This window comes from Punica granatum, chromosome 5 (genome assembly GCF_007655135.1).
Source record: "Punica granatum isolate Tunisia-2019 chromosome 5, ASM765513v2, whole genome shotgun sequence".
Lineage (NCBI taxonomy): Eukaryota > Viridiplantae > Streptophyta > Magnoliopsida > Myrtales > Lythraceae > Punica > Punica granatum.
Genome location: NC_045131.1, coordinates 6,234,382 through 6,261,789, shown reverse-complemented (window position 1 = coordinate 6,261,789; position 27,408 = coordinate 6,234,382). Strand labels below are relative to the sequence as shown.

The following is a 27,408-nucleotide window of genomic DNA, read 5'->3' as shown; positions in this document are numbered from 1 at the left end:
GCAACAGAGAAACACAAATCTGTCTGCGTGCACATTCTACCAGTATAACTAATGCTTCTGGTCTTCAAAAAATAACGAAAATCTTCAGGAATCCGAACTTCAAGCACCCGAGGGCTGTTATCAGTTTATTGTTCATTTGCTTTGCACAAAAATTTTGCCTTTTGAATTGGCAGGTACTAAATTGAAGATATAGCAAGTTTCAGAACCATACGATCCACATACATTGGACCCAATATTAGAAACCAAACAATATGTAAACAATATAACATTTGAGATCAGTAGGAAGAAATATTCAAATGATTCATTGCATTATCAACATTGAATGGACAACCAAATGTCATCGGCACTCCTCTCTCTCTCTCTCTCTTTCTCTCTACAATTGCATTTTTAAAGCAAAATTCCCTCCGAACAGGAAAAAAAAAATGGAGGCCTCTGACCCCACATTTGAAGGAAGAAACTTGCAAACAGAAGGGAGCCAACGGAGCAGGGCAGCCCTTAACAATTACAATTGCAATTCACAAGCTCCGCATACAGTCTGGTGATAAGTTCCTCCCTTAAACAATTCCTTTCACGACTGTCGAGCATTTCGCTTCTCTTCTTCGAGGGGCTTATTCAAAAATCAATCAGGCCGTTTCCAATGCAGGACACCGGGACATGGACCAGCTCCAGGCACAATTATGGATTTCGAAGTCATGATCCTTCATCGTTTGTTAAATCAACTGGCTGATAATTAAATGCTTTGTTACTTACAGGGGAGCTTGCAAGTCTATACCTCAAACCCCTGGCAGCAGAGTCCTCATCAGAGTTGCGTCCATCTTACCGCAAGCTCTCACAGTCACTGAGTCACGTCCCAGTGTAAAATTACAGTAGCAAACAGGAAGCTGATCAATCCTTCTCTTTCACTGGAACGTCCTTGTGAGCTTGCACTTCGAGATGAATATCGTGTCTGAATAATTTAAGCTGCAAAGCTTTAAGAGCTCCGCAGACCGCTGCTTCAATGTGGGGTCACACCCACTCTGTATAACGAGGAGGAGCTTCGCAGCTAAACCGGCATCTACCGCAGTAAAAGAACAATCCTCCGGCGCTAGATTGCAGAGGGCCCACAGTATTGATAATGCGTATTGAGTACAGCTCTCTGAGACCCTCATTAGGAGCCTCACCATGTTTGGAATTGTGTTCGGACAATCCTTTAAAGCCGACGTACCTTCGGGCAGAGATGATAGAGTATCCAATATGAAAAGGGCTAGTTCCAAGCAATCGGGATCTAAGCTGGGCAACAAATCAACCAATTGGGGAACCACCCCAATGCTCACGAACAGGCTGAGGACTTGCTTGTGCAGGCAAATAGTTTTAAGGAGGGTGAGACCAGGAAGAATCCCATTACTGTGCCTCCGATCCTTCACAAGCCTCATTAGCCCAACCAACAAACTGTGACTCGATAGGATCTCCGACCTAAAATCCTTCTCCTCCATCAGAGTTCCAATCAACTTGGTGCAGTTGATCTTCGTCTCAATCGACCCCTCATTCAGCATGTCCACAATGAGGGAGACCTTCGCAGGCTGCATTAGATTCGTCCGGGCCTCAGAGTCAAGATCTAGGCCAACAAGGATCGCGACAGACTCAGACCCCACGGCATGGGAAGTGAAACGGCCAAGTAGCCCGGAGACGACAGTGACCCCACCATTGTCCACGACCGCCGTCCTGGCAGTCACATGAGTCCCCACGAGCTGCCTCAGCTCCTTGAGCGCATGAACCCTTGCCTGGCCCTTCACCTTCTTCAAGGTCTCAATCAGCTCGCCCGCCCGACCCTGGACATCCTCAGAACGCTTCTTCATCAGCAAGTACTTGTGATGGAACCAGGTGTAGATTAGGTGGTACAGGGTCCTGTTCGGGGTAACTGATTCGTCCCACAGCTCCTGCATCGTGGTGGGACAGGTCAGGTGCCCGAGGCTGAACCATTTGAGGATGTTCGACTTCTCGTAGGTCTGACCGGTGCAAAGGGTCACCGGGTCCTGCATTGGTTCGAGCGAAATCGGGCAGATGAACACTGAAGGGACCTCCGATAGATCGAGCTCCTCGATCATTCTCCTCAGATCCAGTTTCTCGGGGCCTCCGCCGCCGCCACCACAGCCCGGCACCCCCACAGCACCGCCGGTCAAACTGCCGAGGACCCCATCTTTGACCGCGGTGTCCAGATCTAAAACCTGCCCGTCCTCATACCCCCCAGCAATCACTTCCCTCCTGGAAGGCTGATACAGAGGCATCTTCAAAACCCTAAACAATCAAACACCCAAAAACGGAAAATCTTCAACACCCAACTAAGCACATTGCATTTGTATCAACAGTCGGGGTTGCAGAGCTGAACTGTGCCCCAATTCTCTCTCTCTCTCATCCACAGCCACACTCTCCCTCCCTCTTCCTCTCTCTCTCTCTCTCTCTCTCTCTCTCTCTACCCTGTGCTGAACACCAACACACGCTCAGTTTCTTCCTTCAGCAACCTGCTTTATCTAACAAAATAATAATAGCTTTCTGCGGTCAAAAGACGCTCATTTCCATCATCACTCCAAAGAACATCATGAGAAAAGACGACCAATCTTCCTCCTTCACTCTTCCTGCTGAAGCTTCAAAAGGGTCAAATCAGGAGAACCCAGAGACCCAAAACAGGTGTGAAAGATTGACTGCCACAAATCATCGACCAACACGCACCAAAAGAAGATCCCCAACCCCAGAGGAAAAGCTCAATAATTTGAGGGGAAGAAAGCGGAGATCCGGACCGTGAGAACTCGAAAAGGTGAAGAAATTGAGGGGAAAAACTTCAGGTTCAGTAGAAGGCCATACCCTTTAGAAGAGAGGAGAGAGAAGGGAGGAAGAAGAAGAAGAAGAAGAAGAAGAAGAAAAAGCCATCCCCCTCTCTGTGAAGAAAAGGCTCTCCCCCTCCCTCTTTCTCACTCCTCCCCCGGCACTGCTCAGCTCTTCTTTTGGGGCAGTTGTTTGCTGCCAAAAAAGAAATAAAAAATTCAATATCACTATTCAATATTATAATTTCACAGAAAATAATAAAAGCCCCACAGTTTATTAAACACCCCCACCCCCACCCCCTCCCCCGGTAATAGTTTCGGGAGTTGTGGATATATTTCAAAATCTTCACAAATCTTCACGGAACGGTACAAATTGTTCTGAGTCTATTGATTGAAACTTATTCGCATTCAGACACCATTATATCCCACGAGGTGCTTTCAGGATTTTTGAACTCTCCTATTGTGTATAACGTTGGTCCTTATAATTTGTCGACTGCGTCGCATCTAGTACTTTAAATTCTTACATTTTGAATGCATCCATATAAAATATCTATCATTTTACGTATTAATTAAGATTTTTTGAAATGAAAACATTGGGGTGGTGACCGGAGCTACTGGCAATGTCCGGTAAAGGGATCCATCGGACCGCGCACCGCACGTGCAGTCAAAATCTCAGCTCGTTTGGAGTTTACTGTTTACTAAGAATGAAATAATTACGTTTATTAATTCCATAATAATAATTATTATAAGTTTATTGTTAGTTAATATATTATATTATTAGGATTAGGAGAAGCTCACTTTGGACATTGGACTGTCAATTTGGAGTGGTTCCCACTCCCGCATGAAATTACCATTTTGGGGCACTCCAGTTTCCCTGTCGTTCTTCGGCCTTTCCTTTCATTGATTGGACAATAATAAAGAGAAAATTGGACCTTTTTTTCTCTCAAGATTTGAAATGACTTTGACTGAAATTTTTCGAGCTTTTAATTCAATTTTTTTAAAAAAAATGGTTTGGAAGGAAAATCTGATGCGGGCAACCAACATTTCGTCCACATAGACAACTGAAAAGGCCAGATTTTTCAACATGAAGGACAAGCCCGTCTTTTCATAAAGTCATAGATGTGGAAAAAGTAAAAAAATAAAAATAAGAATAAAAAATGAATGTGTTTAGTGAGAGAGAGAGAGAGAGAGAAAGGGAAATACCCGCACGAAGCTAGAAAAAGGGGGACGGTCCAATTTTACTAAAGGCCCTGGCAGACCCCCACGGGCAACTAGGGAAGGGAGTATTTAAAGCATATAATCATAATAATTAATTAATTACTTTACTAACATCGATGGCCCAGGTGGGCCCCAACTTCGGCTTTACCGAAATAAGAATATCTCTTAATTATTCGGGTTCCTTTCAATTCGAATTTCGAGCCCCGTAATTCGCTCCGAACTCAGCATGCCCTCTGCAGTTTCTGTTTGTTGCACTTCTACCTCGATAACCAAGTTCCATCATGCATATAAGCCCCTCGTCATCTATGGAGATCTACCAATTGGTCATCATGGAAAAAATGGTAGAGAAGTTCAACTGCATAGCGTGAATACTAATGGCAAAATATTTTAATCGACTGATACTCGCACAAAACTTTCATAACAAACCTTCATTCATAAAACTGATATGCTTAGCCATTGTTAACTTTATTGACTTACTTGACTAATTCATTGCCGTAGTAGTTTGGGGAGGACTCTGAAATGTGGGGATGAAATTGGGACTCGACGTGTCAAAGTACGCAAAGTAAAATGAGGAAGGAAGAAATTCAAGGTTCATTATTCTCATAATAATACCATCAAATAACACCAATAATCTAAATAATAATAATTTTATTGCTTCCACACTTCAAATTCCAACGCCAACTAATAAAAAGAAGAGTAAACTAATAATTAGGTCCCTGAGTTATCGATTTTATATCAAGTAGGTCTTCGGTCACATCAATTAGATCTCTGGTCATATTAGTTAGGTCCATGTGTTCACTAGTTAGGTCTTTGAATTATCGAGTTACATCAATCTTATCCTTTGTTGCATCAATCTGGTATTTTATAAAATCATCTCAGTCCCTATTGACATCAATTGGGTCCCCGCGATTTTCCGTCTTAATGGCGTTAGAGACCTAATTGATGTAACAAAGCCAAATACCCCTTTCCCTTTCTTTTTTCTCTCTCTTTCTCTTATTTTTACACTAAATCTTTGTTATTTCCCTCCCATTTCAACTTTTCCCTCTCAACTGTTTTATATTTTCGAAATACATGAGGGTTCATCTTGAAATTCTCGTAACATCTTGTGTCATTGCCAAGAACTTCCGCTATGTAATGTTTGTCTTGTAGACATGAGGTTCTACAAGGAATGTTGCGTGGGACTTCTTCGACCGCTGCAATCTCCAGCGCCAAATAAATCAAATAAAGTTATGTGTTGTAATCTTCTTTTGTCACTTGATTGATTATCATTTCCTTGTGAATTTCCGTGCCTAGGCATCGTGTGTTCCCTTTAGCTTAACAGACTGTATCGACAAACAACATGACATATTATCAAAAATTGAAATGATATGGTGAAAGGAAGAAGATTTCAAATGTAAAACAAATGTAATAGCAATTCAATAAAAATATACACAAATCACAACAATCACATAAAACAAATGCAAACAATCCAAGCAAAGCAATTGCACATTCAACAAATATAAAACAAGTGTTTAGTAAATGTCATAACAGATCAACAATATAAAGATAATACAAACACAGTAGACGATGCACCGTGCCTGTTCAAGGGCCAAGAAGGCTACGCGCCCATGGCAGCCTTGCATCATCGACAAAGCACATGAACATACGGCACGTGTGCTCCTCGTTTGAAAGTCGATGACTGGTGGTGATATACTCTTCTATGGAAAGGGATCCACACATGTCATTAAGCACAGCCATCGCCTCCTCAATGTTGTTCTTCGTTAGTTTCTCAGGGTTCATAACGGATTTGCTTATCTTCGAATCCGGAGGGGTACAGTTTTTCTCCTTCTCTCTCCTCTTCAAACTGCACTTCAACATGTCGAGGCACTCCTGCAATCGCGAGCCGGTGTTGGAACTCCTTTTCGACACACGACGACGAGACGTTGTAACGACTGGCTCTACAACCTCACGAACCGGGTCATCACTATCGCTGGAGCCCTCCTCAATTTTGATTGGTTCTTTCCCACGGCTTGTCGTTGCTGCTATGAACTCCTCTTCCATGCGTGCATAAGTTCCTGGGCTCTTCGGTGGGTCGGTGGATGAAATACATAACGCACTTGTTGCTGTCTTAGATTTGAACAACTCTTTGATGAATTGTAGTGCTTGAAGCCTTTGGCCCGGAAGGTCTTGAAGTGATTGTGCTTCTGCATGTTAAAAAAACATAATATTTGCGCAGTAAGAAGTACTTTGTGTGAAAACATACAAATAGAAATGAGTAACAACTAAAGGTTATCGTTACTATACCCTGATAAACTTGTCCCACACATCAACACTCACATTTACGGTGTTGGTCCTCGCATTCTAACTGACCCCAATATGCGCAATCAGCTCGCTGAACTACATGTATAGGGTTTTCATCCTTTGAAATTTATGTTGCAACTTCGGGCTGCCGACAATGGTGCCTGGAAATTGCTTTTCCAACTCCTTATTTATCTGTTCCCAGTCCTTGGCTTTCCAAGATGTTGTATGCATCCTTGTGAACTTGTCAAGCAAGATGTTAATGAAAGCACTCTCCAGTGCGTCAGTCTACTCAAGTATGCCTTCACCTTTAGGGCCATCTCTTTGCAACTGCTATAGCAACAAATTACAAAGCCACGTACAACAATATTTGAGAAACAACAATGTATGTGTGCATTGGTGAAAAATGGAACAAAAAACCGGGATATGAATATTCAGGCAATGCAACAACGTCAGTTCAAACAATCTATCTGCTGCGACAACATACAAATTATCCAAAACACAATGTATAAATTATTCGGCCATTTCATCAATAAGCTTCATAAACATTTCATCGAACAGCTACTGCCTGTGAGCAGGGGAACATGACCAGTGCAAACAACGGATGTAAATAATACAGAAAAAATGATGAACAAATTAGTATTTTCGGGACCGAAACAGCTGGAAGCAAGAAATTCACCAGCAGCAAAAAAAATCCACCAAACAACTGCTATACAAACAACAATCAAACAGAAATCGAGCAAAACAAGGGCGTTCTTCAACCAACAGTAAATGCAAGCATAAGTTCTTTCCCCAACCCGCCATAACGATGCAATTTGACAAAAAAACAAGAAATTGGTCCAAGAATTACCTTTCACTTCAATATGGAAGTGACAAGTGAAGAAGACGCCTCTTAAGAAGAGTATCTACTAGTAGGGGCCCGACAAAATTCGTCGTTTGTCCACTGCTGGAACTAGCGACCGAATGCTGCAGGGGTAGGGGTTGGCTTCACGCGTTCGCAAACGATTGGGAATGTGGGGAAGAACCAACAGATTAGCGAAGAAAAGCTTGAACGATGTCGAGCAGAGAAAGAAGAAGGGGGGTCGGCTTCAGCTTAAAGGAGATCTGTTGCAAGTGAAGAAGAAGATTAGGAGGGTAGGGGTTGGCTTTAGTTTGGCTACCAGTCAAACGAAAAATGAAAGTCACGGGTTGGGTTGGGGGGGAGAGGGGGGAGGTGGAATCCACAACGGCCATATTTTTTTTGTTCCGTTCCTGAATCAAAATTTCAGTTACAAATTCAAAAACTAACTTTGAAACCAAACGGCTTGGAAGATACTACATGACTCAGCCTCACCCCAACCATCACAGTCATCACAGCCATCTCAGGTAAATATTTTTACATTTTATTATCAAGAGAGTGTAGTATATATGTGCTAATAGCATTGTTTTCTATTGTAGGGAGCTCAATACAACAGCATTTCCCTGGAGTGGCAATTGCTTCCAGGCTAACTCCATTCAGGCCACAACCACTCATGCCACCCTCAATCAGGTCACCTCATGTTACCCCTCTGACATCGAAGACCATGCAAGCTACAAGTAACGTAACTGCTTTAAGATTTGCTCCATTTCTTAGCCCAAGGGCTTCACCTCGATAATGAATATCAGAAAGATTTGGGGAGCAATATAGTATTTTTGTCGACTAATATATTTGCCTTGTCTTTGGGTTAGTTTTTGGTTGGCAGGAAGATTTAAGGAGCAATATTGTCTTTTGGATAGGTTTTTGTTAGTAATATAGGAAGAGCATTGCCTTGTCTTTTGGATAATTTTATGTTGCTCTTTTGGTTGTATACATGTTACTTTACCAAAGCTCTAATTCATGTTCATATGTAAAGCTACTTTGGCTTATTAACCTGTAAACTCTTATGTAAATTATTGTGAAATTGCTCATGGTTATCCTTCTTCTTTTTTTTGCCATTTTGGACTTGTTTCGGTAACATGACCAATCTGATGTACAAATTATTACAACAATTGCTACAACCTAGTAGAAAACACATTAAAAGGACCTAAGTGACGTACAAATACTTCAACTCGTATAGAGAAAAATAGCGGGAAAACAAGAAGAAAAGAATGAAGGAAAAAATTACAAAAAAAAAGGCCAAAATACACATAAAATGGACGTAGGGACCTAATTGATGTAGCATGTAACACTGTCGGTCTCTCTACTTAACGACAGGAACAAGTGATGTAACATAGGACTTAAGTGATATAGTAAAATGATCGATCTGATGTGTAATGAACTACGGAGTCTTAACTGATGTAACGAAAGACCTACATGATGTATCAAAGGACTTACCTGATGTCGCAAAAGATATAACTGATGTGTCAAAGGGTACATTTGATGTACAAAAAAGGACCTAATTGATGTAAAAAAAACCTAACTAATGTAAAATCGATAACTCAAGGACCATCGTGATGGAAAAATAACTCAGGGACCAGATGATTGATGTAAAATCGATAACTTGTGGACCTAATTGTTAGTTTACTGTAGAAAGAAAACAGAGAAATATTATTATAAACTAATCGAAATCTTCCGATCGAAAGAGAATATAAAAAACAAAATTAATTAAATTGTTTTTACCCCGACGGTGGGCCCCACAGACCGGGGAGCCCCTCCTTTTTAATTCATTGAAGCAAAAGTGCCAGCTAAGCAGATTTGACCGTGACAGAGAGGGTCGGGACTTTCTCTCTCTATCTTTGTTCTTTTTTTTTTTGCTTTGACTGTACGCCTCGGGTGGTGGGGGCTTATCCGGTCTTTGCTTTGACCGCCTTTTCTTTTTCGCTCTTTTGTTTTGCCTCCCACCCAATAGCCCACCGCCACGTGCACAGGGAACCGTGACCCTCACTCTGCTCTGTCGACTGCTTGTTCAATCCTTCATCTAATTATTCATTTTTTGGTTTTTCATTCATTTCCTTTAGAATATTCCAGCAAACAAATAAATAAATAAATATGAGAAAAGCTCTTTTATCATTTTATTATTATGTATTCATCATACTTCTTTTGCTTGCCTTGACCATCATAACTACAAATGCTATTTTGGAATCTCGATTGGTTTATTCTTTCCAATTAAGATCTTGAGTTTGACCTTGTCTATGGAGAAAATTTATGATTTTGAGAGTTTAATTCCTTTGTGCGTGATCTTACCTCGAATCTGAATTAATCGGGATCTATTTTACTTTTTTAGATACCAATAATGCCTACCGAAAAAAAAGTAAATTTAAACTTCTTCATAAATTGTTATTAATTTATCAAATCAAGCCCAAAAGGATAGAATAAATACGGGAATTAATAGTTCGATAGTAAGATCGGATCGTCAAGATGAAAGTAGAATTTACGTCTAATAGTACTTGAAAGATCTCATTATAGTATGAGAAAAAATACATTACAGTCCCATAGTTTGCATGGTGACATTAAGTCACGATACCACGTGTAATACTTCTAGTTTAAGTGTTCAATATTTCAGTTCAAATATTAATTAGTACCTTGTACTCTTCAACACAAAAAGTAGAAGTATTATACACTTGAACTGAAGTACTATATACTTGAATTGAAATTACCAAATATGTCATTGAAATCCATGTATATCATGTTAGAATATCCTTATATATCATTGTTTGCATAATTTTTATTAGTTTTGAATAAATAAATAATGTTTGTTGAAGGTGGACCGCTACAGAAGACTAGAGCGTGAATAAGCAGTTGATGTGCCCCCAAATCGGGGTGGCAAATTTCATCGAACGCGGTTCGAATTTATCTAAAAATATTAAGGTAATATCACTATTTTATTCTTCCTTATGAATTCGGGATGGGCCGGCAAACAGTGCACTGGATCACCAAGTTAATTGAGCTGTAATAAGCGAGTCTTTCGTTTTTCATTTACTAGAAGGGCATAATCATGAATCTTAACTATCTTCCGGCTATCATATAATTATATATGTCTTCGAGCGTAATTTTAATTTCAACTTTCAGATCGTGTAACGTATATGATATCGTAGAGATATACTGGCATTACCTACGATAATTCTTCACAATTTTGGGTGGTGGATGTGAGAATATGAAAACTGGACCATCTTATTGCTTTTTGCCAGCTGAATTATATCTAAAAAAAAATAACAAAGAGAATAGAAAAAAGAAGAAAATGAGAAAGCGAATTTTGTTGTGATTTTGGGTTGGGTTTGAATGATCTCACATGTTGGTCTTCCAGACTGTACTAATGGGTTGGGCAATGCATTATTTTATGGGTTGGAGTTGCTGGTTTTGGTATTTCATTCATGTATTATCTAATACATGTATATACATATGTGTATGTGTGTGTGTGTGTGTGTTCCATAGCAAATCTCACCCACTTTTTTGGCTTTTATTTAATTTCTTTTCAGTCAAATAAGTCTGAATAATGTGAACTTTAAGGCTTGACTGACATTTCAATTCTCCCCTTTCATTAGATTAGCCATTTCTTTCATCGTCCAAAAACAATTTACACTATAAAGCGTTCACAAGAAATAAATTACGAGTAATAACCACATGAATTAAGAATAATCGCTCGTCTATTAACATTTAAACAAATGATTTGCTATCTTAACGACTCATTATATGTATGCTTTAGACTTTAGGCGAAAAATGTTTCTTATCAGACTTCAACTTATCATAGGTTTCCCTGACTGGGGCATTTAACATAGGATATAATTGAAATCAAGAGGATCAATACCTACATTTTCCTTTTTAAAAGAGAAAAAAGAAAAGAAGAGGGGCTTTTAATGCTAAATTTGGACTCAATTTACTTGCCTGAGGCTGGACCGTGTCCATGGGATCGATAGGCAGTTCAAGTTCTGTGGCCTTGCTCGGCCCAATGGCCCCATCAAAACTATTGTACTCTTCAATAGCGTTTTCTCGGTTATTACAAGACTAGACAATTACATGATACAATATACATACATACATACATACATGCATACATACATATATATATATATATATATATATATTTGGTTGAACTATTACATGATATAACATGTAATAGATTGTGAGCATGGAAACAAGGAACGAACTTTGAATATTTTATGAATTTTAAATAATTTGGAAGTACGTTAGAACCTGTTGGGACTTGTTTTGTTTGACTTTAAAAAGAAATCAACATTGTTCACCGAAAAAATAATCAAAATTATTCATCTCAATATAATAACTTAATTAATAAAAATTCTGATTGTACCTTAGCTTCCTCAGTTGCAAGGGCCGATACCAATCATATATGATATGTCGCACGACCACCCGATCTTCAAGTACGTACTCTTTATATAATTTGATATGAGCAATAAATTAACGACCCAACTTAATCTTTCCCCGATTATATTTTCGTTCCAGGACTGCACGTGTTGAAATGTTGGTAAACGATATTACTCTAAAAAAATCCAATTATATTATTTCTCCATTTGATTTAGAGCTGCACGTTAGCTTCTTTCATTTTCTCCATGCATACTGAATCGTTGACTAATTAAGATTTTTCTATTAAGCATGGAAATTTGATGGTGATTCAGTGTCAAAATTAATGTGTAAAACACAGCCATCATCTTCTTTACCGAGCCGCTTTGATGGCAACCAAAAGGAGAAGAAAAGACAAGCCTCTCGTGCATATTCAAGACTTGTTCCCAAATGCTATATCTTATAGACTGTTATTGTTTAAGTAAACCTTTCATCTTATAATCGTCACATGGATTCCTTATACTTTTTTTTTAATCTTATTATAACCCTCACATAGTCACATGAATTCCTCATACTAAACCTTATTATCAACAACAATAATAATTAGTTTACCTAAAAGCGTGGTCAAATTTATAAAAATAAAATAAAAATAAAGTATATCAGATTTAACTTCTAAATTTTATGAAAACAAAATTATCAACTTTGAATATTAATATTTTTTACAATAATCTTAAAGCAATCTCGCATGCACAAAGCATATGCGAGAAGACTTGTATGTATGCATGTAGAATTATTCAATCTTTTCTTGTTCATGCATCGATTAAGCGATAATTGTCTATGCTCGTGGACCATCCATATGTGGTAAGTATCACCTGGAGAATCTTTTTTCTCATAGATAGAAAAAAAACAAAGGGTAATTAATACATGCGTAAAAACTGATTAAGTTCTGAAGTGATTGATTGTTCTCTATTACCGATATCAGAAGCTAAGCCCGTACCAAATCAAGTAGATTAAAGTCACGGGTCAGCCCAATTTGATTTGGTATGACGGAATTTCAACTTACGACGCCGAGGTCCCCCTCCCCAGGGTATTATGAATGATGACCATGCTCGTGAGTTAATCAAGGACAAACAACATATCTGGTTTTGTTTGGCTATTTATACGGCCAAGCTGATTAAGCTCATCTATTTCATATATTAATTCACGCATGGTTCTAAATCGAGCGGACAAGACAATTTCAACGTCAATGTCTTCTTAGCTTGTGTAATCACGATAATTTTATTATATCCTTCACTGTCATTTATCTAATTATTATGATTTTAAACTAATATATTAGATTTTGCCGCGTGAACTATTGAAGATTTCTGATTTGTCTTCCCATTATATATGTCATTTTCAGGTCCCTCGCTTCATGCCAAGAAATTCGCAATAGTTTAGGCACACAAAAAAAAAATCAAAACATGAAAGAACATATATATGGACGATTATTATGCTTTCCTCGTTACTACGTGGACGTTAAACACGATAAGTGATCAACCGACGAAACTTAAGCCAACCGCAACACCAACTTCATTTTTTCATCATGCAACATCCGATTATCGAGGAAGTTCATCACCATTGTTTGATATCACTTTTCTCATGTATACATGTCTAAATTCTAATGCAAGGTACTAATTAAGGGAAAAAAAAATTTCTTTGTTATTTTTTGTAATTATATATCTTTCAAAATTATCTTCGACGTGCTCATTGCATGTTAGTTCGTGAAACTATTCCACATGTGACTTAACCCTTTCATTTCCCTCGGCTGAATATTCCATGGGCAGTTTCAATTTCTCCCTTTTTCGCCCCTTAACATAAAAAGGAATTGCAATTTTTACGACAAAAAAAGCTATTGAAAATTAGTTAATTATTGTACTTATTATTTATCAAGGAGCTCCTGCCTTCTCGGACGGCGAGAGGACCCAACGGGACAAGACAGAAAAGATTTTGGTCGACAATTGGGCAGAGGACAAATCAATAACACAGAAAAGGTAATAATTCTCTCCCTACTTTCGTAATATATATATATATATATATACACACATACACACACATATATACAAACATCAGGATTAACCTCGACTACATACCATTCTATTGTCATTAGAAGCCAATCATCCTATCGACGCGGGGCAAGCGACGACCTTTGTCACAATCGCAAATCAGCAGGTCACGCTGGAACTCCAATGAACAACCTAACGTATCCAACATTGTTCTCATATTGAAGTCTCGCTCAATTAGAAAGTTCTCAGTCGTAACGGGTTTGCTTTGATATTATAATTGCTTATAATAAACCATCTGAAAATCAATTAATTGTGCATCCTCTCTTTATACTTCAAAGCGGATCTTCTCTGCTTTGTCCTCTCTCTCTCTCCCTCTTTTTCCTTCTTTTAATAATTTTATTTGCAAGTATTAAAAAATTAATGAGTCCAACAAGTTTGATTTATTTAGGAATAAAATTCTCTTAATTGTAAATTTTTTATTTATACGACTTGATTCCAATATCTTATTTAAGAATAAGAAGTGTCAAATCATCTGAACTATTTTATGTTGGTTTATCCATCGTCGTCCTCTATATATGTTCGGATATGAAAAACTCTATATCTCTGCCTACTATTTCCTGACAAAATTCACGCGTGAATCAAGCAATCAGTTGAGCAGTTGCCGGTCCATATTTGTTTAATAAATAGAATCATACTGATTATTACCAAACTAAGGAAATGCAAACAAAACATCATATTTTTCATATGTGATTGATCGATTCACTAATCATGGTTAATCACATACAGTTAATGATTGTCAAAATGTTAATCAAATGGTCGACTATCGCAGATCCCCTATCCCCTGAGAGATTATTCGGTGATCCTACCTCACTACGTGGCATGAGAAATAATCAATTAAATTGCAATAAACTAAATAATAATGTTAATCACTCGATTAATTGTGATAGGTCTTGTTAATTGAAACAATTTTATTAATTCTTTCTCGCCACATCATTATGAAGTAGGATCATTTAAAATTTTCTCCTATTGCCTTGCGTGAATTCATGCTGGCCCCCATTGCTCAATTACGAAATGTATAATATGGCAACAACATAAACAAAAGCCTCCCCTTTAAATTACATACCAAAGAGAAATGAGATATAGTGCAGTGACTAATATCCTCACCTGATAACCTAGAGGTTCTAGATTCGATTTTCATTAGTGGTACTACCCGTACCCCTTTATTTAAATTTCCTTTTCATTTTCTTATACTAAGCCATGAGCCTCCTATTGTAACCGAAAAAAAAAATTACATACCAAAGATGACAATCTTCTCATCATCTCCTCATTACATATATAGTAACATGTCTTCCTGATTCCTCATCCATAAATCTCTCCCGGTTCGTTTGTAGCCGGGGATCATCATGGCGAGTAAGAATAAGAAGGGCAAACTCATAAGACGATTCATAGGGGCGCCGCTGCGATTCCTGACCCGGGCTAGGGACTTCTACATCCAGAGCCTCACCGACTGCTCGGGCCACATGTCCATGGGATGCCCGACTGGGCAGGTAATCGCCACTCTGCCCAAGAGCTTCAGCATCAGCTCCTCCCGTTCGTACCCTTCCTCCCATGATGAGGATTTCCGAGAGCTCATGAGAGCAGCCTCCGCCAAGAGCCTCAGCAGCATCAAGAAGTACGAGACATTGGATCCTCCCAATGAGTTCCTGAGGCCTCGTGGGCAGTCGCCAAACCTAATGCCCCGGAGCTTTAGCACAGGGATAGGGAGGATCGATGAAGAGAAGGCGTTCGAGTTCGGAGAAGACATAAAGGTGAAGACCGATTCATTGTATCCCCGAAGCCGAAGTTGTGCAGTTAAGTTTAGATCATCCAGGCTGCTTTGATCAAGAAATGAAACTTAATATACAATTAACTAAAGATGGGTAGTTGATCGTCTTCTTCTTCTCCTTCAATCCTTCTTCTTCGTCATTATGTTTAAATCCAATTAATGTTGTTTAAGCTCTGTGTTGTTAGTTGTCTTTGTTTGCAAGTGATCACTTTGAGTTACCCATAAAAATAAAATAAAAAAATCCCTTTGAGTTTATCTTCAAAAATTATTGTTTATTGTAAGAATTGAATTGAATCTATCATTTTTCCCTATTCAAGTCCCCATCCGAGAGATTATAATATATTTTTTTGTGGGACTATAAAATGTCCACATGGATCATGAAAACAGCCGAACCAAATCTGAATACCTTTTTATTAAAAAAAGGGGATGAATTGAACAAGTCATTATGATTTTGGGTCTCTTTCCTAAATGGCAGAGCACCGCACATTAATTATGAAATTCTACGAAAGGCAGAAGAATAAAAGAAGCTTAATGAACACAAGTGAAGGGGGAGATATCATAGCTATAGCTTAATGGCGAGTGCTGTTCCATTAAAATGATTAAAGTCTAATTGTTTACTATATCTTCTCCTTTAGGAGGAACATATGATTTGGTAATGAAAAAGAAAAGCTGCCTTAAAGGGGAATGCATTTTTATGATATGCTGATGGGAAAGAAGAATCTTTTGCTTTCACTAATCATAGGAGGCCTAACATACAGTCTACTGATCGAAACCGGTTAGATCGCAAAAAAGATTCGATAACATCGTATTGAGTAACTTACTATTGATGGAAGGAACTATCTCTCTCTCAAGTGTATCGTTATCAAGCACAAAGACTAAGTTAGAACTTTCATCCAATGAAATTCGTACGTCGGTGCTCGCTCAGAGAAATAATTATTACAGTTGATAAAGGGACTGTGAATTCAGCTAATTGCCACCGATTATATCTAGCGTCGATGTCAAATCGTGCACGATTGGAATCCCTACAAATGGACTAATAACCTCTTGACCAGATGGCAGATAGTGGATCGCGCGGTCCAGGGGATTATATGCTCCAATTAACATGGAGCTGCACGGGCAGTACATGTTGAGATGCACCCGAGATAGATGGCTAGTCCATGCATGGGACACACATCAAAGCTAATTCTGCACTCGAATACGAAAATCTATCGGATGGACCAAGGGCGCAGTCTCCCCTAAAATTTTGACATCTTAAGAAAATTTACATATTGTTCTTCAATTTTTGATGAAATTCCCTGTATTCGACCTCTTAACTCGAGAAACAGAGAAAATATCCCACTTTTAGCCCACAGTCCAAATTTTGGGTTCAGCCCTGCTCCTATTGTTTTCATTCGGATCACAGCTCAGAATTTTGAGTTCTTACATGCACACATATGGCGTCTTGGGTTATTTTTCTTCATCAACTTTCTTCATCTTCTTCAAACGGGTGCCTGTGGTGATCTGTGTTATCCTGCTCTCCGTGCCATGTCCTGCACGCAGCTCTGCTTCCTATGTCGAGTCCCTGCCCGGTTTTGGGCCCCTCCCCTTCAAGCTTGAAACCGGGTCAGTCCGTAACCTCTGTGTCTCGCCTCCATGGTTCATTTCATTGTAGAAACAATATAAGCATTGAATGCAAGTACATTTAACACGATGCGTTGGTTCAGTTCAGGTCTTAATCCTATAATTATCCATGCCTCGGGTATACATGCATGTATAATTGTGTTTGTGTACCGAATTTTCCGGATATCGATAGTTACGAAAACATTGACATTGTTAAGTGGCGGCGCGGTTCATTATTTAGTTACTTTAGCATGATCCGAGACTGAGAAGTACTGACCATCGCTGATTTACAACTTACAAGTCCTATCTCAACTGTCGCTTCTGTTTTATGATCGGTTGACTTGTCTTGGAGGAGCTTATAACATCCATTGTATTTGGCACAGAAAGTCATGAATGTAATTTAATTTGTAGACCTTAAACTTAGAGCTGCAGTGAGGCTTCAGTTGCAGTTTGTCAGTGTTAGAAAAATTAAGGTAATCATAGAATCCGAACTACCGATGTTTGTTTATTACTTCACAATGAAATCAAGGATTATGCTTTGCTTTCTGTTTCTTGAGTTTCTCATTGTTCAGGTCAAGTGGAATCTTGGGAGTTTGATGTTTTGATCTTCTTTAATGATCAGCTGCAGGTGATCAATACATAAAGCCCGACTTTTGTCAATGCTTTTAAATTGTGCTGACCATCACAGACGACAGACCGGAACTTTGTCGAAACAGGTGAATAGATGTTCATTCTAATGGGTTCCATGCGGGACGATCAGTACTAAACGTATAAACGAGATGGCATTATTGTAAACTGCAGCTTGCTTCTTACCACGATCCGTTATGCTCTATGCAATTAGACCAGAGTGACGCAGCTCACACGAATGAGCAATACTTAATGGATTTTATTCAATAATATGGTCCAACATATATATTGATTGGTTATGTATTAGTGCTATCTTGTTAGAGATTATATATATATATATATATATATATATATATATTTTGTGGGACTGCAGAATGTACATATGGGTCGTGAAAATTGGACAAACGAAATCTAAATGCCTTTTTATTTAAAAAAACACAAAGTAAAAACTGATGAATTGAACACGTCATTATTATTTTAGGTCCCTTTCCTAAATGGCAGAGCATCACATATAAAGTACGAAATTCAATATAAGGTAGAAGAATAAACGAAGATTAATGAACACAAGTGAGGGAGGGAAAAGCTGCCTTAAAGGGGAATGCATTTCTATGATATGCTGATGGAAAAGAAGAACCGTTTGCTTTCACGAATCGTAGAAGGCCTACCATACAATGTACCGAAACCAGTAAGATCGCAAAAGAGATTCGATAACATCCTATGCGGTAACTTTCTATTGATGGAAGGAACTGTCCATTGCAGGTTGTATCATTATCAAGCATGAAAAAGATAAGTTAGAGATCTCATATGATGAAATACATCGGTACTGGTTCAGAGAAATTTTTATATTTCGATGTCAAATCGTGCATGATTCAAATCCCTACAATTGGACTAAGCTTTTCACCAGATATGGATCGCATATATAAGTCCAGGGCATCACACGTTCCAATTAACATGCAGCTGCACTGGCAGTATATACTGACATGCACCCGAGATAGATGGCTAGTCCATGCATGGGACACATATCAAAGCTAATTCTGTACACGAACATGCAAATCTATCCTATTCGGGGATGGACCAACCGCACAGTCACCCCATAAAATTTTGACGTACGTCCTCAGAAAATTTACATATGGTTCTTCTAGTTTCGATAAAATTCCTTGTATTTGACCACTTAACTCGAGAAAATATCTCACTTTTGACCCACAGTCCAAATTCTGGGTTCGTCCCTGCTCCTATTGTTTTCATTCAGATCACAGTTCAGAATTTTGAGTTCTTACATGCACAGATATGGCGTCTCGGGTTATTCTTCTTCATCATTGTTCTTCAACTTTCTTCATCTTCTTCAAATGGGTGCCTGTGGTGATCTGCGGTCTCCTGCTCTCTTCGACGTGTTCTGCATGCAGTTCGGCCTCCTATGTCGAGTCCCTGCCCGGTTTTGGACCACTCCCCTTCAAGCTTGAAACCGGGTCAGTCCATAACCTCTGTGCCCCGCCTCCGTGGTTCAGTTCATCATAGAAACAATACAAACATTGAATGCAAGTACAGTAGAACAAGAAGAACACGATGCCTCGGTTCAGTTCAGGTCTTAATCTGATAATTATCCATGTCTTGCGTTTATAGGCATGCATAATTGTGTTTGTGTACCGAATTTTCCGGATATCAAAAGTTCCGGAAACATAATCATTGTTAAGTGGCGGCGCGGTTCATTATCTAGTTACTTAGCACGATGCCAGACTGAGAAGTGAGAAGTACTGATCAATGCCAGAGTTGTTGGGAATTTAATATCAATTGCAGATACGTAGGTGTGGATGAGAAGGATGAAGTGCAGCTCTTTTACTACTTTGTCGAATCAGAGAGGAATCCGTTGGAAGACCCGCTCGTGCTCTGGCTCACTGGGGGCCCAGGCTGCTCCGGCATATCTGGGCTAGTCTATGAGATAGGTTACAATAATATTCATCCTCTCGCATTCAGATTCAAACCATATGAAGAAGTGCAAATTGCAAGGGGCACCAACCTTATCCTGATATATGCTCTACTTCATGCATAGGCCCTTTACGATTCAATAAAATCAAGTACAATGGGACATTGCCGAGTCTCACGATTAATCCTTTTTCTTGGACTAAGGTTCAATCTTATACTAGTCAGTTGCTCTGTTCTTTGTTTTGTCATTTGGCTTTTGGTCTAATGAACACGAGCCGTGCTTCCTCAAGGTCTCAAGCGTGATCTTTATTGATGCACCGGTTGGCACTGGATTCTCGTACTCAAAGACCTGGGAGAGTTCTTGGACTGGAGACAGACTCCATGCACATCAATGCTACACGTTTCTAAGAAAGGTCCAGTGGATTGATAAATGGTTGAGTACTAATAGATACTGAAATTAGCTCGAAACTGGCTTATAGAGAATTGAAGTATTCATCATGCAGTGGTTGCTCAATCACCTGGGTTTCATTGACAATCCAGTCTATATCGCTGGAGACTCCTACTCGGGAATGATTGTTCCATTGATTGCCCAAGAAATATTAGATGGTAATAGTTGTTTATCACAGAATACTTTCGGCAAAAACCTGATTTTTGGTTACTACGATCATCTTGATTGAACTATTATGATGCAGCGTGTGAACATGCTGAGGATGGTCCGGCAATAAATAACCTTTTGCTGCGATTTCTAGGAATGAATATATTGACTTGAAAAAGTATAGGGTAGATCCTGGGGATCTGCGTTGGATTTACTATTAATCTATTGGATAATGATATGCAACTGAAAATTGGCCATTTGGTTACATCTTAAGTGCATCGGGTCAATTGCACTATTGTGATCGCTTTGAACTTGATGAGCAAACGAGTCCCACGCTCATGAAGAGCTATTTCATGGCACTGGACACCTGAAAATGAGATGTCTTGCAACTTTGCTGTTTTCTCTATTTAATCTTCTCTTTTAGCTTTGCAGGTGATGCAGCTGCTTCTACCAAACAGAGGAGAGTAAAGCACCGAAGGATGGTCAAGAAACTGGCCAAAGACAGTAAAATCTAGACAGAAGATGAGTGAACTTGCACAAATTGACGGGTAACTCACGGTTACGTGATTCACGGGTGCGATCAATGGTTGGCAGTCGGGACACAAGGCTGCGCCACAACCCTGGTGCATCTGCTAGGCCTATGTCCAAAGCGCTGGTGCATGGTATAGTTTTTGCAGAAAGCTGGATTGGTTATGGTGTTGATCGGGTGACATGATTCTGTTGAAGCAGGATAAGTATTATCTTGTCGGGTATCAAGGTATTCAAGTGTCTAAAAAACGGATTTGCTAAATTATGCTAGTATATGGAATTATACAGTAGAAACATTTGTTTCTGCTCCAGCAATGAGGAACGATGAACATCCTGCATCGAGTAAGTTTGCTTTTGGTCTTCAGTCTCTAGCTATGTTGTTTTGGAGCATCGGAGATCAGAAGTTAGTCTTGGAATCATTTGTAATATTCTCCCCTCCTTTTGGTTGTGAATCTTGGATATTCCTTAATCCAGAAACAACATTCTACACTGCCAATTGTTGCTGCCGAGAAATAAGATTTGGCTAGTTCGATGAGCTCAGACAATGCCCTGGTTGGTCTAATGTCAACTTCAGCGCCAGGATTTCACTTAAACAGGAACTCAACTCGATTGCCCAGAATGAAAAAACGATACACAAAAGGTGAAAGTTTATCATCAAACATTTGATCCGCATTGATCTCTCTTATGACATATCCATAAAGAATTCTTGTCCAGCACCATCATCTGTGATCATATATGCATCGGAGCTGACCCTCAAATATTCTCCAACAAGGGACATTGTTGAATTTCACAGAGCTCATCTAACAAAGATTAATGACGTCAAACACACTATGGGTGCGAAATGGTAAAGAAAATAAAGTTGAGGGGCAAATTGAAATTAATATTTGTTATCATAGCTCTCGCCAAGTCATCGTCCGCTTCGCGTTCCCTCTCGCTTCTTCTATCTCAAAACCCTCGTAGATTAAACCAAACCCCTCATCAGCTCAGCTGACACTGCTCCTCTGCGACTGTGAACCCTAATCCTCCCCCCTTCTCTATCTGTCATCCCCTACAGCCATGACGGAGCTCAGAATCTCAGCCGAGTCTCGAGACCTTACCAGAATCGAGCGTATTGGCGCCCACTCCCACATCCGTGGCCTCGGCCTTGACTCCTCCCTTGAGCCTCGCGTCGTCTCCGAGGGCATGGTTGGCCAGACCTCCGCCCGCAAGGCCGCCGGAGTCATTCTTCAGATGATCAAAGAGGGGAAGATCGCTGGTCGAGCAGTTCTCATTGCAGGCCAGCCCGGGACCGGGAAGACCGCCATTGCTATGGGCATGGCCAAGTCTCTTGGGTTGGAGACTCCATTCGCTATGGTAGCTGGTAGTGAGCTCTTCTCTCTAGAAATGTCGAAGACTGAAGCTCTCAAGCAGGTCTTCAGGTTGGTTCAGCCATTCATGGCGATTCTAAGAACAATTGATCGTTTGAAGTGCTTAGGTTCAATGGCTTACTGCTTGTTTGTAAGAAATGAAAAGTTTTGCTAGTCCCTATTGTACAAAGATTATAACTTTTGTTCAGTTTCCTTGCTTTAATGAGCTATAGTGTGCTTGGTTTCTCGATTTCTTGGTTTCTCGATGCGTGTTTGGTACTTTGGATGTTTCTTTCCGTAATGTCATGGGACAAGGTCATGAAAAGCGTCTTGAAACAGGAAAGCAATTGGAGTGAGAATCAAGGAGGAAGCTGAGGTCATTGAAGGAGAAGTTGTGGAAGTACAAATTGACCGCCCCGCTGTGGCTGGTGCTGCCTCGAAGACAGGCAAGTTGACTCTGAAGACAACAGAGATGGAGACGATATATGATATGGGGGCGAAAATGATTGAGGCATTGAGCAAGGAGAAGGTTCAGAGCGGGGATGTGATTGCCATAGATAAGGCCTCAGGGAAGATTACAAAGCTCGGGAGATCATTCACGAGGTCAAGGGATTATGATGCTATGGGACCTCAGACTAAGTTCGTGCAGTGCCCTGATGGGGAATTGCAGAAGAGGAAGGAAGTGGTGCACTGCGTTACGCTCCATGAAATAGATGTTATCAATAGCAGGTATTAAGCAATGTGGTAACTTACCGAGTTTTTTCCGGTTGCTTATATCTTAGTTGGAACTGGTGATGGAATGTGGCACTCTTGGATTCACCAGTTCACATGTTCTGCAATTGTTGCTCTAAATATAGCTTAGTGATGTGGAATAGTATTTATCATGATTCTCTCTTTATCATGGATAGGACAAAGGAATCCTTGTATATTTCTGATCATTATTCCGGATAGTAAGCAAACATGTCTTTGGTTCTAGGACTCAAGGATTCTTGGCTCTCTTCACTGGTGATACTGGTGAGATCCGATCAGAAGTCCGGGAGAGAGTTGACGAGAAGGTGATGGAGTGGAGGGATGAAGGTAAGGCGGATATAGTCCCCGGAGTGCTCTTCATTGATGAAGTCCACATGCTTGACATTGAGTGCTTCTCCTTCCTCAACCGTGCCCTCGAGAATGAGATGGCCCCAATCCTGGTTGTTGCCACCAATAGAGGAATCACCACCATCCGTGGAACAGACTATAAGTCCCCGCATGGGATTCCACTTGACCTCCTGGATCGGCTCCTCATCATCACCACTCAGCCTTACACCGAAGATGAGATCTGTAGGATTATTGACATCAGGTGCGGCCTGGTCTTGACTACTGGAATGGTCTAGCTAGTTTGAACGGGTGAACCTGGAAGAGGCAGCCTATCACAATTTATTATTTAAAAAAAAATGTAATAACAGTCAAAACTGATAACCGGGTGGTTCAGCTCATGCCAGTTCAACTGTTTTTGTTTACAAGGAATGATCCCAAACGTCCAAATGTTAACACTGGGGGATAGATTTCTTTGTCGCTTATGTCTGTATAGATTGACTGAAATGGTTTTGAGTTCGTTGCAGGTGCCAGGAAGAGGATGTGGAGGTCTCTGAGGAGGCAAGGCACCTGCTGACAAAGATCGGGGCAGACACTTCCTTGAGGTATGCAATCAACCTCATAACCTCAGCTGCACTGGCATGTCAGAAGAGGAAGGGATCGGTTGTGGAGTTGAGAGATGTCCACAGAGTCTACACACTGTTCCTAGATGTGAAGAGGTCGACCCAGTTTTTGATGGAGTATCAAAGCCAGTACATGTTCAATGAGCCTGCGGAAGAGGAGGAGCAGGAAGAACCCAGCGCAATGATTTCATGAGGCCAGTTGAAGTGAATATGCTGCTCTAACTTGTTCGGGTTATTGGGAATATTGATGGGGGGTTCATGGGTGCGGACCCTTGCGTTTCTTAGGTGTAAAGATTGAAATAGTTTTGTGTGGGGTTCGCCTTTCACTTATTGGATTGAATCATGAAACGAAGTTGAAGCATCCTTGTATTTTGACATTCCAAATGGCAATGAAAGCCAATTGAGAGCTATGTTGAAAGAGCATCTTTTCTAACACTGCCCGCTTATTTGGGGTTGAGAAATTGAAGAAATGACACTATTCATATGTACTGAATATTTCGTTTCATTTCCATATCAGCTGCGATGGCTCCATCATCTAGCCTCATTTTTCTGCCATGATGGCTCCATCGTCTTTGCTCGGAGAATGCTTTGGAAATTGAAGACTAAATAGACTGAATTGGCATTTCTCACTGAAGATGGTAAGAATGCCTTCTGCATAATCTATTCTGTCATACAATGAAGCAACTGATCAAACTCTTTACTGGCCCTTAATCTGTAATTTGGTGAGATTTGATCATTCATACTTCATAGTCTTCGGGCTGGGCGAAAGGGTACTTGAGGTATGCGTTCTTGATCTTTGAAGGGTCTTCAGGCACAGACCATGGATGCTTCATCGATGGATCTCTCGGGAATTTCCTGAAGTTCAAAAATGGTGCCCACAGCAATACCCTGCAATTTAGGAATGGAAAGTTGGAATTTTGTTATGATTGTTTGTTAAACGTATGCAACATTAGGCAGCGTGGATGAAAGGCTAGACTAACCCGGGGAAGAAGATGAAGACGAACATAAACTGCAGGTACATCTCGAAGACGTTCCGCTTGTACCATCTAATCCTGAGCCAGTTCATGATGATTGGCTGAAATAGAACGAACCATGGATTGAGGAAAAATTGCAGGCTGTGAATAAAGAGTTCAAGCGAAATTACTCAACTGGTGCCACGAGGAAATACAAGAAGGCAACTATGGCCAGCTGAGTTAGGACCCAAATGAGATCTTCTTCGTCGTTCACTCCAGTGACTGCCATTGCCGGCAGCTCAACCTGTCATGTAACTCCCATCACTTGTGCTGAATTTTCCAGAAAATCGGACTTACGGCGATCAAAGGAAAATCGACTTTACAGTGGCCAGGAGAGCTCCTAGGGCGATTGCCGAGGAGAACTTTTCGGTGTTGAAGTTGGTGAAGTACTGAGCCCGTAAGTTTCTTCCCATTGCCTGTCATAGAACAGAGCCAATCAGTCTTGTCAGCTGAACTCCTTGTTCCATTTGTAAAAACTATTCCGGAATCCCATTTCATCTAAGGGAGCATGCATTCCTTTGGCATTCCCGGAACATAACACGACCGAACTGTATCGCCGTATTAAACAAGAGTCTTCAAAGAGAGGACAATCAAACGAGAAACAATAGCTAGTACCTGTTCTGCATCATCTGTTTCGAACTCGATCCCATTTTTCCCAAGCTTGAACCAACACTTTGCTCGAGACACCTTAAATTGTCTGACTGATCTGCGGTTAACTCTTTGAATACCAGGCAACCAATGCAAACTGAGGCTGCCCGATAAAGAAGAAGAAGAAGAAGAAGAAGAAGAAGAAGAAGAAGAAGAAGAAGAAGAAGAATTTATGGAGAAGGGAGGGTGAGTGCAGCATGGGACAGAAGCCGCCATTGCTGGAGGTTTCTCTGTGGGGCGAGAGAGAGGGGACTCCTAAAATGATAATATATAATTTGCTTTATCGCCACGGGAATACTTTCCATCCACTCATCTTTGAAGAAAACGGTCGTTTATACATAGAGTACTCTGATATGGCTGCAGCTCGGACGTAACAATCCTGGCCGTCCATTCCGCGACCGGGTCGTTATGGATCTCGAAGCATATGTCCAAGTCACGACTGTGACCTATTATCAATTTTAACGAGCCCGAACAACTTAAAGATTCGGTAGATGGTATTAATTAACCAAGACTACAAAGGGCAAGCGAAAACGACTTATATACTACAGTCGAACACCTGAGAGAACTCTGCAATCGATAAAGATGTATTTATAGCACTGTCGCATAACTCGATTGGATCCTCAGCAGCATTCGGCTTCGATACGATACGTACCACATGTTACTTTTGTACTCTAACGGATCAACGGACTATGGAAACCACATTTGTATTGTAACTGTTTGCACCTATTTTCGGCATTCCATGAAAAATAACCGAGCCGTGACGTGTTCGTGGTGTTTCAATGATTTTCTCGAGTCTTGGAGGAGTATCGGATAAGATATAGAGAAGATGGGCCGTAAGCATGACAGCAAGTTAAGTCGGATTGAGGTCCATATAATTGAAGATAGGCCCAAGACATGGAAACTTAGCCAAATCGAGGAAAATTAGCCCAGGAGCCCAGCATGGAGGAATTTGGTTTGAAGTTGGTCCGCAAGCAACCGAGGCAGCGGGAATTTGATTTTCTTGGCAGCCAATCTTATACTTGAAGCTCTAGCATGCAAAATTATCGTGCTATCTCTTTAATTTAGGAAGTCGAATAAATCAGAATGTATCTCCGATATTTCTAGGACATTCATCAGATAGTCCTAGATAATCAATTTCCTATTTCGATTTTATTCTAATATCGTATATTGTGACGTATCTAATTTACATATATTTTCTAGGGTTTCATATACATGCCTATGTATACGTGTCGTCTAGTTCGTTGTAAGCTTTCCGCACACACATCAATCAAACACATATCTTTCATTCTTTCATTCGTCGTTCTTCCTATTCCTCGCACTTCCTTTCATCGTTTTTACCTTCATCGCATTTCCTATTCCTCACACTTCCTTTCATCGTTCTTACTTTTCAACGCACTTCTTTTACTGCACTTTTAATTCCCATACTCTTCCCTTCAACCGATCTCCTGTGGATCAAAGCCACATCCATTCTTGGAGCTCCTGGGCATACAAAGGGAAGATTGCAATTTTCTTCGGCACCGGCAGCCGAAGCATCTCTAAGGATTTGTGGGTTCATTTATATAAGTGGATTCCCTCAAATTCACAACTCAGTTTGCTGAGTTGAATTTGGCCGAGAGAATAATAAGTGGGCTTGCAGGCCATTTGTTTATTTTTTCGGACTTGGATTCGTGCTCTATGCGGATATTTTGGTGAAAAATCCTAAACGGTCAAATCCTCGGACCGTAAATCGTTTAAAACACACTTTAATCTTGAAGACCTAAATCTAGCCACCGTTCAATCCTGCGGACTTTCGAGATCATGGTACGCGTTTTGTTTCGGTGAAGTCGGCTAGTGACACGTTGATACTCTTGAAATTGCATCCTGACAAGTCTACAATCACCACACGCGTGGTCTAGTTAGTGTCAAACGTTTTTAGGGTAAACAGTAGCCCAAGATATTGGGCCTAAGCTACATTTCTCTCTTTGGAGCCTTCCCTATCCCGGCATTGTGGGCTACTGGACAGAGACAAAGCAAGAAGCTGCCTGCCCATCTCTAACCTTGGG

General features: G+C 40.3%; 5 protein-coding genes across 6 annotated transcripts; 3 read left to right on the top strand and 2 right to left on the bottom strand.

Moving 5' to 3' along the window:
* Window positions 1-279: 279 nt before the first annotated feature.
* LOC116208382 (U-box domain-containing protein 30-like) lies at window positions 280-2,965 on the bottom strand. The gene has a single exon (XM_031541782.1). It carries the CDS (start codon window positions 2,262-2,264, stop codon window positions 900-902), a length of 1,365 nt encoding a protein of 454 aa, XP_031397642.1. The 5' UTR covers window positions 2,265-2,965; the 3' UTR covers window positions 280-899.
* An 11,902-nt stretch (window positions 2,966-14,867) lies between these two features.
* LOC116207153 lies at window positions 14,868-15,662 on the top strand. Its single transcript, XM_031540024.1, has one exon. The coding sequence runs from the start codon at window positions 14,972-14,974 to the stop codon at window positions 15,446-15,448; it is 477 nt and encodes a 158-aa protein (XP_031395884.1). The 5' UTR covers window positions 14,868-14,971; the 3' UTR covers window positions 15,449-15,662.
* A 3,054-nt stretch (window positions 15,663-18,716) lies between these two features.
* Window positions 18,717-21,197, top strand: LOC116208145 (serine carboxypeptidase-like 1). Of its 2 annotated transcripts, XM_031541406.1 has the most exons (6): window positions 18,718-19,085; window positions 19,414-19,559; window positions 19,667-19,743; window positions 19,830-19,952; window positions 20,043-20,145; window positions 20,567-21,197. In XM_031541406.1, the coding sequence occupies exons 1-6, from the start codon at window positions 18,907-18,909 to the stop codon at window positions 20,647-20,649; spliced, it is 711 nt and encodes a 236-aa protein (XP_031397266.1). In that variant the 5' UTR covers window positions 18,718-18,906; the 3' UTR covers window positions 20,650-21,197. The 2 variants fall into 2 exon arrangements, with proteins under 2 accessions (XP_031397267.1, XP_031397266.1); XM_031541407.1 differs by lacking the exon at window positions 20,043-20,145 and having other exon boundaries at window positions 18,717-19,085.
* A 393-nt stretch (window positions 21,198-21,590) lies between these two features.
* LOC116208144 (ruvB-like 2) lies at window positions 21,591-24,138 on the top strand. Its single transcript, XM_031541405.1, has 4 exons — window positions 21,591-22,080; window positions 22,348-22,737; window positions 22,985-23,347; window positions 23,610-24,138. The coding sequence occupies exons 1-4, from the start codon at window positions 21,719-21,721 to the stop codon at window positions 23,896-23,898; spliced, it is 1,404 nt and encodes a 467-aa protein (XP_031397265.1). The 5' UTR covers window positions 21,591-21,718; the 3' UTR covers window positions 23,899-24,138.
* Window positions 24,139-24,189: 51 nt separating this feature from the next.
* Window positions 24,190-25,657, bottom strand: LOC116208146 (NAD(P)H-quinone oxidoreductase subunit L, chloroplastic). The gene is made up of 5 exons (XM_031541409.1): window positions 25,334-25,657; window positions 25,042-25,134; window positions 24,855-24,962; window positions 24,686-24,780; window positions 24,190-24,593 (listed from the first exon to the last, which is right to left on the bottom strand). Exons 1-5 carry the CDS (start codon window positions 25,580-25,582, stop codon window positions 24,443-24,445), a joined length of 696 nt encoding a protein of 231 aa, XP_031397269.1. The 5' UTR covers window positions 25,583-25,657; the 3' UTR covers window positions 24,190-24,442.
* Between the last annotated feature and the right edge of the window lie 1,751 nt (window positions 25,658-27,408).